The 11,229-nt window shown below is 38.1% G+C and overlaps 4 protein-coding genes and 1 non-coding gene across 7 annotated transcripts; 2 read left to right on the top strand and 3 right to left on the bottom strand.

Annotated features, from left to right (window-relative positions):
- On the top strand, positions 84 to 2,565 carry LOC105163261. Of its 2 annotated transcripts, none has more exons than XM_011081547.2 (5): positions 84 to 314; positions 1,165 to 1,650; positions 1,737 to 1,823; positions 1,908 to 1,979; positions 2,179 to 2,565. In XM_011081547.2, exons 1-5 carry the CDS (start codon positions 267 to 269, stop codon positions 2,380 to 2,382), a joined length of 897 nt encoding a protein of 298 aa, XP_011079849.1. In that variant the 5' UTR covers positions 84 to 266; the 3' UTR covers positions 2,383 to 2,565. The 2 variants fall into 2 exon arrangements, with proteins under 2 accessions (XP_011079849.1, XP_020550803.1); XM_020695144.1 differs by lacking the exon at positions 84 to 314 and adding an exon at positions 343 to 1,021.
- On the bottom strand, positions 2,641 to 4,582 carry LOC105163262. 2 transcript variants are annotated; one of them, XM_011081548.2, is made up of 6 exons: positions 4,400 to 4,582; positions 4,166 to 4,324; positions 3,922 to 4,044; positions 3,463 to 3,726; positions 3,213 to 3,377; positions 2,641 to 3,106 (listed from the first exon to the last, which is right to left on the bottom strand). In XM_011081548.2, the coding sequence occupies exons 1-6, from the start codon at positions 4,442 to 4,444 to the stop codon at positions 2,819 to 2,821; spliced, it is 1,044 nt and encodes a 347-aa protein (XP_011079850.1). In that variant the 5' UTR covers positions 4,445 to 4,582; the 3' UTR covers positions 2,641 to 2,818. The 2 variants fall into 2 exon arrangements, with proteins under 2 accessions (XP_011079850.1, XP_011079851.1); XM_011081549.2 differs by having other exon boundaries at positions 4,166 to 4,309; positions 4,400 to 4,579.
- Positions 4,748 to 4,819, bottom strand: TRNAH-GUG. Its single transcript has one exon. It is a non-coding gene; the product is annotated as a tRNA-His (tRNA).
- On the top strand, positions 5,300 to 7,572 carry LOC105163263 (chloroplast stem-loop binding protein of 41 kDa a, chloroplastic). Its single transcript, XM_011081551.2, has 6 exons — positions 5,300 to 5,841; positions 5,945 to 6,066; positions 6,169 to 6,271; positions 6,350 to 6,488; positions 6,710 to 6,987; positions 7,239 to 7,572. Exons 1-6 carry the CDS (start codon positions 5,455 to 5,457, stop codon positions 7,419 to 7,421), a joined length of 1,212 nt encoding a protein of 403 aa, XP_011079853.1. The 5' UTR covers positions 5,300 to 5,454; the 3' UTR covers positions 7,422 to 7,572.
- Positions 7,742 to 10,139, bottom strand: LOC105163264 (RAN GTPase-activating protein 1). The gene is made up of 2 exons (XM_011081552.2): positions 9,953 to 10,139; positions 7,742 to 9,611 (listed from the first exon to the last, which is right to left on the bottom strand). The coding sequence occupies exon 2, from the start codon at positions 9,598 to 9,600 to the stop codon at positions 7,996 to 7,998; it is 1,605 nt and encodes a 534-aa protein (XP_011079854.1). The 5' UTR covers positions 9,601 to 9,611; positions 9,953 to 10,139; the 3' UTR covers positions 7,742 to 7,995.

Genomic DNA, 11,229 nt, shown 5'->3' on the forward strand with positions numbered 1-11,229 from the left:
AGAAAGAAAAGAGACCGAGTCCCATAGGTCAAATGACGCGGATGGGGATTCTCAATTATCAAATACACGGCCAAGATTCGTTTACTGTAATTTTTGGCTTCATGATTTTGTACTTTCACCCAGCCACAATCTCCACCACCACTCATGTTCTGCACTTCTCGAGAAGACCGAACCAAGACAGAACGCCTACTTACTACACCGTCGTATTCTCGTGTTGGTTGATCTTCTTGCTGGAGGGTTTTAGTTTTCTCTGAGGAAGAAGAAGAATGGGTCGGAAAAGAAAGGTTCGGAAGGACAGTTCGCTTGGCAAAGAGGTACGAACAAGGCGATCACCTCTTACTGTCAAAATTCTTCCGTTACTCTTCAGGGTTTTTTCTTTTTTTGTTTTTCCCCCTTGCGGTTTGTTCCTTTCATTTTTCGAGGAAAAAAAGGGAAGTCTTTTTCCTTTCATGCATGCGACGATTTGTATTGTAAGTGGCAGTATACTTGTGGGTTGGTTTGGATTTTCTTTGTATATCTCAGGGATATGTGAAATGCCCATTAGTATTTGTGGTAGTAGGCTTGTATATAAGGGGGGCCGTTGAGCTTTGACCAATGGTTCATGATGGTTTGAAGTGTTAGATAAATCTGTAATTTCCTTTGAAATAAGTGGGTGGAATGTTTTGTTGTTAAACTTGGGAGTACAGCAGAGTTTCAGTTCTGATGGGGATGTGGAGATTGACTGGAAGAACAGAAACGATTCTTGATTAATTTGATAGCACTTTTGAGAGGCACGATGAACTTATGAGGAAGTTTGGTTGGGGCTGGTAAGAATATGAAACAATGTTTAATGAGGACATAAGCCTACTCTCCGCAACGTTTTATTTTCCGGCACATCAGTTCTATAATTCTCAAGAATAGCTATGCAGAGGTGATGTGGACATCGTAAAAGATTTTACGGAAGGGAGTGCTTGGGTGTTTGAAGATGTGAGCGAATGGTTTCTAGTGTTTCTATGCATATGCAGGGATGACTCACTTATGTGTAATGACTTTTCGCCGTTTATTCTTTTATCATGTCTTAACACAAAATTTTTGCTTGTAATGCTAGAAAGGGATGAAAAGCATGGCATGAACAATGACAAACCTTTAATTGTAAATTAACTTTGGTTCTCCTTTTGTTGATAGGATAATGCATTTCCAGAGACAACTGGCGATGCGAAAATATTTTCGCATACTGAAAACAACTCAAACATTGTGGAGGCTACGAATATGGAAAATACAGTCCCTCCATATTCCAATGGCGTATCATCAGAGAAGGTAAACTCAAAGGTTACAGAGATGGTTATCAGAAGATCTAGTCGTCTTAAAAGTTCAGCATTACCTAATGGAAAAAAAAAAGTAGAACAATCTGTGGAGCATGTGAATCTTGTTGAGAGTGGAAAGGAAGAAGCACCAGACCATCAACAAGTTGGTACGTTGCCCGTTGTTACAGAAAAGAATGTGGAAGAAGAGGCAACACAAATGAATGTGGACGAAGAGGCACCACAAATGAATGTGGACGAAGAGGCACCAGAGGTCCAGCAACTTCATACTGTGCCTGTTGTGACAGGAAGGAACTTGGAGGAAAAAGTTGACTATATCATTCAAGCAGTTGATGAATTCAAGTCTAAGGTAGAATTTGCATATTTTGACACTAATCATGAATTTGTTTTGTTCTATATCCATGTCTGATGATGATGATATTTGTGTTTCATCAGGCTTTTAAACAGGTCACTAAGAAGCCAGATGAGGGTTCATCTATGGACTTAAGCTACAAGAGCTTGTATATTGATTCACAGAAAAAGGTATCAATGTGTAACAATGATTGTCTTTCATTATAATAATTCTAATACAATCTAATTTGATTTTTTTTTTATTGCATTGAGTAGATTGAGGCCTTGATGGAGAAACATTATGAGCTGGTCAAGGAGTTGGAATTTGCCCGTGGAAAAGTTGATGCGGTAATATGCATCAAGCTTTAGCAAACTAAACTTTAGTAATCAAGTAGAAATCAAAAGCTTTAAAAACATACCATGTAAATGCCCACTCATGATGGAAATTCTGCACACTTTACTGTTTTTCAATGTGAGACTATTTTGTGGCCCGTAATACTATTTATTACTTCGTCCATCCTAATTTGAATGTCTGATTTATGAACAGTATGAGAAGATGAACAATGTTATTGCTGCTTCAAAGGAAGTCGTATTAGTTGCAAGGCTGGAGAAAGATGCTGAAGCCATAAAGTTATCTCCTCAAACAGTTCAACATTGCATCTCCGCTGCTGCTCCAGATGCTAATGCTGCTCACAAGGTATCCTCTAAGCAGCAGAAGAAATATTGCAGAAAAAGAAAGGCCAAATCTTGAAAAATGCTGACAACCTTAAAAATGTTCTGTTGAAAATCCACCTAAGTTTTGTTTGTTCTCTTGGTTAGCCTCATTTTTAGGACGTGTTTTTGTTAATGAGCTGAATCATCTTGATGTGAAGGGACCTTCATATGTCCATTCTCGTTACCGATTTGTCTAATCTATGTTGCTCGCTTGCTAGAACCCATTTTATCTGGAGATTGTTATTCTTCAGTTACTCTTATGGTTGAACAACTTGTAGCTTTGCACACCCTCTCATTAGTCGACATAAAAAGTACTCCAAATTATGAACTTCATATAATAATTCCAAAGATGGCATAGATTTGACCTATAGACAAAGTAAAATCTAGCCATGACAAGTATTAGAGAGACCGAACCTTCACTATATTTGTAAGGTGTGAGGCATAATAAAAGAAATTCCAGACATCTTCTGAACCTATTCTTCTTGTTCTTCTTCGTCAAAGAATTCATCCAATGATTTTGAGAATTCTGATATATCTGTCTTCAAACGCCTGTCATGAAATTCATCATCAATGTCTGTTGGTGAAGAGAAGTCAAGACCCATTCCCCTAATCAGGTTCTCATATGATGCTGACAGATCTTGTGACGTTAGCTGGTGATACTCCACAAGCTGGTGGAGGCATTGGTTCTCTCTTTTCAAGTTTGCATTTTCATTTGCTAATCTTGATTTTTCTGCCAGAAGTGCCTCCAATTGAAGCCTTACCTGCACAAATCACCATCAAATTTTCTCAGTGTTGGCTTGTTTTTCCGTAGTATGCTGAAATTTGAAAAAACCTCAACATTGTTCTCTGTATTTTCTTAAGTATTACCAAATCATCTTCATCTGGTTGGATCCCTTTGGCTAATCCATCGCGAAGTTTTTTGTTCTCCTCCTCCAACAAAGTGCATCTCTCCTGCATGAACCCCAAATCCGATCTAATCGACTTCAACTCTTTAGACATGGTAGCCGCTTTCGTCGCCATGGAGATTGCCAGCTTGAAAACACAATAAAGATGGTCCATCAACCTCAAAATCATTACACAACAAAGTAGAGGTTAAAATACAGTACGAGGTACCTACATTCTTGGCTTTCTTGATTCTCTCCAGTTCATATGGCCTCTTTCCTTTTACTTTCTGTAAACCTTCTTCCCCTTGATCCTCACTGCATTCTTCACTATCCAACTTCCTCTTCAAGCCCCTGTTCTCTTCTGCTTCATTACCTTCTTCTTCCTCTTTTCTATCTTTATTCTCTTCCCTTGACAATTTTTCTTCAGTTTTGGCTTTTTCAAGGGTGGCATGAACTATGTCAGACAATGTAGGTGGTCTAGCTAGATCTCTAGCACCCTGAACAACACCAGCAGGCAAAAAGAACTCATAAAAGACAAGATAACATATACTGAGATCTTGATCCCTTTTCAGCACATAAATTTGTGAACTCAAAAACAGAAATTTACTGCTCAAAAACTACAAATTTTTTACTAAAACTTGAAACAGAACTTAGTGAAAAATCTACAAATAAAGTTGGTACAACCAGTTCACCTGAAGGGCATTATCTAAGTTGTTAGAAAGCTGAGAAAGAGACTGAGCAACTGAATCAAACCCTCTGAGCAAAAGCATCGAGTCCTCCTTCAATCTCCTCGCACGATCCATTGCTTCAACGTTCTGCAAAAATGTTAGGCAAAATAAAAACCTATGACAAAATCTATGAGATCCCAGGTTAAATTTGTGGGCTCTTGCTAAAGTTCCTTCCAACTGAGAATACAAAATCTGCAAGACAGTTCACCATTTGTGGAGGAAAGGATTGATTGACGGGCTTGCGATTTTCAAGAAGCGTGTCGACGCGGCTGCGAAGAGTGCTCCAGAAGCGCTTGTCGGAGGAGGGACTGAACATGGGAGGAGAAGAAGAGCCCATCAAGCGCGGAGATCCCTGTTGAAATTGGAACTGAATTATGATGATAATTAATCAAAGGAATTTTATTAAATGAAGAGGGTTTAAAAGGGAGCAAAGGAGTAGTACCTTGTTGATGGACACAGGGGATGGAGATTCCACCGAAGTTGCCATTAGAGCTGTTCTTGGATTTGGAGAGAGAAAGTTCAAGAGAGAGAGAGAGAGGAGGGAAGAGAAAGTTGAGACTGTAACGGCTAGTTTGTGGGTGGGGCTTTAAGATAAGATGCTGAGGTATTTGGTTTTAAAACTAAGTTGCATTCGCATGCCAACGTTCTGATTATCTAACGGCTATGAATTTATGTTGTTCTCTTTTGTTACGTACAAACAGGAATAGAAAGAGACTAAATTGTCTTTATTGCCCCCGAGCTCTGTAGATTCGGTTCTGAGTTGACTTGCGCTTTTAGAAAAAAGATTATGTGTGGCTGCTGGGATTCGAGCCCAGGTCTCCACGGCCACAACGTGGAATTCTTACCACTAAACTACAGCCACTTCGTTGTGATCGTTTTAGCTTCTTACCTTATTTCTCCGAAAATTTCTATTTTCACGACAAATAATAATTTTACTCTCATACAATAGATAATGTTGCATTTTTTATCCCAAAATCATATCTATTGCATTTTTTATCCCAAAATTTATGATTTTAACACATTTGGTCTTATATACTAAAAAATTATAGCATTTAAAAAATATATATTATAATCTTTTATTTTAAAGGACAAGATGTGCTAGAAACAAAAAAAATACTACAATTTTTTATTTTATGGAAAAAATGTGTTAAGCTCGGTGAGATCAAGAGTATAAAAATTTCTACCTTGTAAAACCAAAAATGCAATTGTCCGTTTTCACGAGTGAAGACAAAGGTATCCGTTTAAAGTTAGAAAATTTGATTGTCGACCACATATTATAGAGCAGCTAGACATGAATGAGCCAAGACCACAAAGGAATAGATAGATATTCGATTATCAAAAGGAAAACCCCATTGCATTATTACCGGGAAGCTAACTGTTAACTGAAACTAGCTTTAGTACAGGAAATCTCATTGCAATTCCTTTATCTATCTCCATAGAAATATAGAATCTTGCGGGTTCTCACAACATCAATCATCAAGAAACAAGGAAGGTCTAATGGCCACTGCAGTTGCTTCCTCCTCATCCTCTCTCCTCTTCTTCTCCTCTTTTTCATCATCATCCTCTTCTCTCTCTCCTCTCCCACGCCTCTCTCTCCCTTCAACCTCCCACCACTCTCTCTCCTCTTCTCTCTCCATCTCTCCATCTTTTCTTGCTTTATCAGCAAAAACTCCTAGAAGGGCTGTTTCATCTCTCTTCCCTTCACTCACTGTCAGGGCAGAGAAGAAGAATGTGCTCATTGTCAACACTAACAGCGGCGGCCATGCAGTCATCGGTTTCTACTTTGCCAAGGAACTACTTGCCTCCGGCCACGGTGTCACCATCCTGACTGTCGGCGAAGAGGGGTCCGACAAGATGAAGAAACCACCTTTCAGCAGATTTTCAGTTAAGACTCTGTATACGAATCAGATTTGGAATTTGTAACAAGAAACAAACTTTTCTATAGGAGAATGGTGTTTGTTTGTTACTAATTCAGAGAGGCTTGCAGGAAATTGTGAGTGCTGGTGGGAAGACAGTTTGGGGGGAGCCGGCAGAGATAGGGAAAGTATTGGAGGGCGCTGCATTTGATGTGGTGTTGGATAACAATGGAAAAGATTTGGATTCAGTGAAGTTAGTAATCATTCCATTGAGATGAAAATGAATATACAATTTTGCATGTCTAATCATTTCTCTGGCTGATGCATCATGCTCTGTATCAATATTTGTTAACAGGCCTGTAGCAGATTGGGCAAAGAGCTCTGGTGTGAAGCAATTCCTATTCATTAGTAGTGCAGGGATTTATAAGCCAACAGATGAACCTCCTCATTTTGAAGGGGTATATTTAGTGTCTCTTGCACTTGATACTGCCTGAAAGGACAGAATTCCTAGTAGAAACTGAAATCTTGTTTTACAGGATACTGTAAAAGCTGATGCTGGTCATGTTGGAGTAGAGAAATACATCTCAGAGATATTTGGGAATTGGGCGTCTTTCCGTCCACAATACATGATTGGCTCTGGCAACAACAAAGACTGTGAGGAATGGTTCTTTGACCGTAAGTAATATAATCAGTTAACTTAATTAACATTCTTGGTTACAAGGTAGCATTTTGAGCTTCATTTGGTCATGTTTCTCTAGTTATTGGTCGAGGGTTATTGAGGTTTGTGTAGGTTATACATAAAGATCATGGTATTGGCAATAGCAAGTGCTTGAGTAGATATCTCATTTTTGGTTAATAGGAAGATATTCATTTACATTACCTTCAATTCTCGACAGGTATCGTTCGAGGCAGACCGGTTCCAATTCCTGGCTCTGGGATGCAGTTAACCAACATTGCCCATGTCAGGGACCTATCGTCCATGCTTACTTTCGCTGTTGAAAAGCCAGATGCTGCAAGCGGAAACATCTTCAACTGTGTTAGTGATCGTGCAGTGACACTAGATGGAATGGCAAAACTCTGTGCTCAAGCTGCTGGATTACCTGTTGAAATAGTGCATTATGATCCGAAGGCAGTGGGTATTGATGCAAAGAAAGCATTTCCTTTCCGCAACATGGTATTCTAAACCTTTCTTTAATGCTTAGCATAGGGCACTGGTTGCAGACAATTAAGCTATTCGTTCGATTAGGATTACATGATAATGGCAATCTGAGTTCCTTTCATCTGGCCTAGTTGTATTAAAATACTAGGAGAAGATAACACATCATGATTCCTATTGGCAATTGTAAAAGAAGCATAAATATCCTCTTAACAGATTGCTTAAGCAAATCAAGATTTTGCTTTACTGACTATAATATACTTTTGCAGCATTTCTATGCCGAACCAAGAGCAGCAAAGGAGATTCTTGGATGGAGTGGTACAACAAACCTTCCTGTGGACTTGAAGGAGCGGTTCGATGAGTATGTCAAGATTGGTAGAGACAAGAAACAAATAAAGTTTGAGTTAGATGACAAGATTCTAGCAGCAGTTAAAGAACCTGTTGCAGTATGATCACTGTTTCACTAGCGAGCCAGTGAATAAATTGTATGGCTTTTGATCTGGGGAAGCAAGTGGCAATTTTGTGAATTCTAACTGGGAAGCAATAAATATAATGTTATTGATCCTGGTTATTGTTTCAACATAATGAATTTCTTTCATATTCTTCCTACTTGCAAAGCATGACGGTGGCCTGAGGCAGCATCAAGATACTATGGTGATTCTAACAATAGAATAGGCCAAAGATACTATTAGAGTCATAAACAGTCAAACCCCAACAAAGCCTAATCTCAATCGAACAAAAGACAGAAGCACAACATATAGAAGAAAAGAAATAACTCTAAACAATTTCAATAACATTCCCGCACTTGTGTTATCACAAATTGATCCAACTCCGTGTCATTTCAAAAAAATCTAAAGACATACATCTGAATATGAAGGATGAAGGAGCTGTTAAGCACTTTTTGCAAGTAAAAGTCATTCCTAGCATCTAAGACAAATGGTCAGCTGACCCATACTTATACAAACAATTCAAGAGTCTGGAAATCCATGAAACAGTAGACACTAAGCCATAATAATCGTGCAATTCTCATTCTTCCTGTTTGATTTCAAGACCCCTCAGTTTGGATTCCAACTCAAGTTCATCGTGACCACTTTGTTCGTCCCCCTCGTCATCAAAGTCGTCTCCGTCTGGATCATTGTCATCCAAAGGACCAAGAACATTAAGGCAATTCTTGAATATATCTTTGACCTCATCAATCCCCTCATCAGATATGTAATTTCCATTGATATTCAGCAATGTAAACCCCGGTTTACCCACAACAGCTGTGGCCAAGCGTCTAGCACCAGCCCTTCTTATCAAATTAGTATTCATGTCCACTTCACATAATTGACCATGACCCTCCTCCAGTGCCTTGGCAATCAAGATAGCACCCTCATCCTTCAATTCATTCTCACCCAAGTTCAATTTGGCAAGAAACTGCTTGGAAGCGATACAGGAAGCGAGAGCAGGAGCAGCTTTAGCGGTGATTTCATTTCCAGCCATATCCAGAACTTCCAGTGACGGAGCAGATTCCTCTAGGGCATTTGATAGAGCAATACACCCCTCATCCTCCAAATTCAAATAGCTCAAGTAGATTTCAGATAGATCAGAAAATGCAGATAATGCCTTGCTCAAAGCTAATCCGGCCTCAATACCAAACATATTGTCTCGCAAATCAAGCTTCTTTAAGTGGCTACATGTCCCAAGTGCTTTAGCTAAGGCAATACCTCCCTCTGATTCCACTCTCGTAGATGAGCATCGAAAATCTTCCAGCAAGGGAGAACTATTCACTATATTAGATATAGCTATCGCTCCTTCATCTCCAGTCATGTTGTTATGAAACTGAAGGACCCTAAGTTTATCGGTAGAAGGAATTAACTCATGTACTGCCTTTGCAGCCTCCTCCGAGATGCCATCATTAATCAGGTACAGTTCCTCCAAATTATGCTGGGACTTTAAAAGTGCCCCAAATGCCCTGATGCCCTTCTCACCCAAAGCATTGTTGGACAGGTTGAGATAGCGCAATACAGAACCTTCCAGGGCTAATGAAAATATATTCATGACTTCAAGAGCTTCCTCCTCAGACCTTCCAGCCACAAAATCCGATAGGTCAACTTCAGTCAATTGATTCTTAATGGATGACACTATAGGCTCAGCAACTAGTGCTGCCTCCCGACCGAAACTTGTATTGCTAAAACATATCTTCGTGTATTTATTTCTAGGCTCCTTCAAGAGGTTCAACAGTTTCTCAGCATCACCTGCACCAATCTCTTTCCGTGGATCTCCAGATATATCAAAAGTAGTTCCATCATATTCCTTCAATTTGTCTAATATACTAAGTTCTCCATCTGCTTTTGCAACAGGGCCTCGTTTGATAACTTCAATCATGAGCCTACTGGATTCCTTGGCGTACAATTGCACTGCAGAACTTCCATCTCCATCTGGTTCCTTTGCAAAATGTTGGTTCGCTGCATCAAAAGCAGCAGCTTCTATTTTCTTGGCATCCTCCTCAGCTTCTTTCTGACTCAGGAGACCATACTTTCTAGACCAAATGGAGGGCGTCACAAGATTCTTGGTCATCCTATCGACAAGTTTAAGCCTTGTACTTTGTGAAGGAGGCCATAATTTCACAGACAACGGGGCAACTTCCATGTCAAAACAACCTAAAAGAAACACAAGACGAAAGAAAACTAAAAGATATCAGAATATAAGTCGCAAGTAATAAATAAAACACTATAATCTTACTATACTTTAACCCTGGAATTAACTCAGACAAGAGAAAGCCAATAACCCCCAATAAGGAAACTGAACTCCCTTTGCTGAATTGATAAAAACACGAAAAGCAAACAAATGATTTGTAACTTTCAATAACAAAAGAAAAAAACAGAACAACGACAACGTGAAGTAAACCACTACAAGAGCAAGATAAGAATTAAGAAATCCACAAACATCGGACACATTTACACCATTAATCTTCAAAATGAAAAGGCTAACAAGAACATACCGGCGAACAGGAAGCGAGAAACGCCGCGAACAAAGAAGAACAAGAGATCGAAACACGTCAGAAAAGCAAAAGTCAGAGCAGTAATTGAAACCTGAGGATTTATTTATGTAGAGCAGAATCTTTTCAAATTCAACGGAGAAAAAGGAAATGCAATTTTGAATTTGGGGAGAGAGAGAGTGGGGAGTGAAAACTCCCGCTGTGGGTTTTTGGGAAAAAAATCTTTTCAGATAAGCTTCAGTTCGGTTCGGGAAGGCCCAATATAAATGGGCTTGTTTTCTCTTGATCCACCTCATTCAGACTTTTAGGCCCAAACAAATAATGGGCTTTTATGACCAATAGTCTAATAACAGATAAGTCCTCCTATTTGTTAAAATTTATTGAATTTGCTAATATTACAAAAAAAAAAAAGAACAAAAATTGACATTTATTATCGATTGACTTATTACAGGTCAAACAAATTTTTTCGAACTAAACTATCCTTATAACGATGAAAATGTATTTCCTCACATGCATTTACGCGTGAAGAACATATAAGAATAATTTGATTATAAAAAAATTATTTGACATGCAATACGTCAGTAATAAATAAATAAGAGATAAACATATATATTTTTTTAACATCAACATATTTGATGAATTTTAACTAACGGATGGACTTGTTTGATAAATAGTAGCAAAGATCAGAAATGGTAGGTTCAATTTTTCAAAAAAATTATATATAATTATACCAAATCTAAAAAAAAAAAAAAAAGAGTGTAACTATCCTTATTTATACCATTTAATACATTCCTTTAGTGCCCTACACAATGACTTATACTGAAAATTAATTGGGTGGGGTTGTGACTTTATGTGGTGCCTGTGACTGTGACTGTGAGCTATATTATTATTATTATTGCACCACTTACATACTCTCACTGTTGTTATCATCCTCTGTTGGTTTTTAATTATTACGAGTGACGGACAGTCACCAACCACATATCTTCCCACTTTAGACACTTCATTTTATTTTAATTAATACGTAAAAATAGTGTGCTATCACCGTACAATAATAAAGTACGATAAACTTATTTAAAATTTATTATAATTATAAATATTTTTTATTATCTAAAAAATTATAAATATATTGAATTTTAAGAAATAAGCAGTTGTAAGATACGTTAGAGCCCTTTGTAATAATATAATATATATTAGTGGAATAAATATTGAAATATTATTTAAGCAAAATAGACATTATGAGTTGCTGCTATTTTTTATACGAAAGAAATAAGAAAGGATAG

The sequence above is a fragment of the Sesamum indicum genome, linkage group LG6, assembly GCF_000512975.1.
Source record: "Sesamum indicum cultivar Zhongzhi No. 13 linkage group LG6, S_indicum_v1.0, whole genome shotgun sequence".
Lineage (NCBI taxonomy): Eukaryota > Viridiplantae > Streptophyta > Magnoliopsida > Lamiales > Pedaliaceae > Sesamum > Sesamum indicum.

What these genes read in the sequence shown, in the direction of transcription:
- LOC105163261 (XM_011081547.2), top strand. Translation starts at nt 267, where the DNA reads ATGGGTCGGAAAAGAAAGGTTCGGAAGGACAGTTCGCTTGGCAAAGAG. An exon ending in TTGATGAATTCAAGTCTAAG is followed by an intron (nt 1,651 to 1,736) that starts GTAGAATTTGCA and finishes GTGTTTCATCAG; the next exon opens with GCTTTTAAACAGGTCACTAA. An exon ending in CCCGTGGAAAAGTTGATGCG is followed by an intron (nt 1,980 to 2,178) that starts GTAATATGCATC and finishes ATTTATGAACAG; the next exon opens with TATGAGAAGATGAACAATGT.
- LOC105163262 (XM_011081548.2), bottom strand. Translation starts at nt 4,444, where the DNA reads ATGGCAACTTCGGTGGAATCTCCATCCCCTGTGTCCATCAACAAG. An exon ending in ACTTAGATAATGCCCTTCAG is followed by an intron (nt 3,727 to 3,921) that starts GTGAACTGGTTG and finishes GGTGTTGTTCAG; the next exon opens with GGTGCTAGAGATCTAGCTAG. An exon ending in AACCAGATGAAGATGATTTG is followed by an intron (nt 3,107 to 3,212) that starts GTAATACTTAAG and finishes TGATTTGTGCAG; the next exon opens with GTAAGGCTTCAATTGGAGGC.
- LOC105163263 (XM_011081551.2), top strand. Translation starts at nt 5,455, where the DNA reads ATGGCCACTGCAGTTGCTTCCTCCTCATCCTCTCTCCTCTTCTTCTCC. An exon ending in CACCTTTCAGCAGATTTTCA is followed by an intron (nt 5,842 to 5,944) that starts GTTAAGACTCTG and finishes AGAGGCTTGCAG; the next exon opens with GAAATTGTGAGTGCTGGTGG. An exon ending in TGAGGAATGGTTCTTTGACC is followed by an intron (nt 6,489 to 6,709) that starts GTAAGTAATATA and finishes AATTCTCGACAG; the next exon opens with GTATCGTTCGAGGCAGACCG.
- LOC105163264 (XM_011081552.2), bottom strand. Translation starts at nt 9,600, where the DNA reads ATGGAAGTTGCCCCGTTGTCTGTGAAATTATGGCCTCCTTCACAAAGT.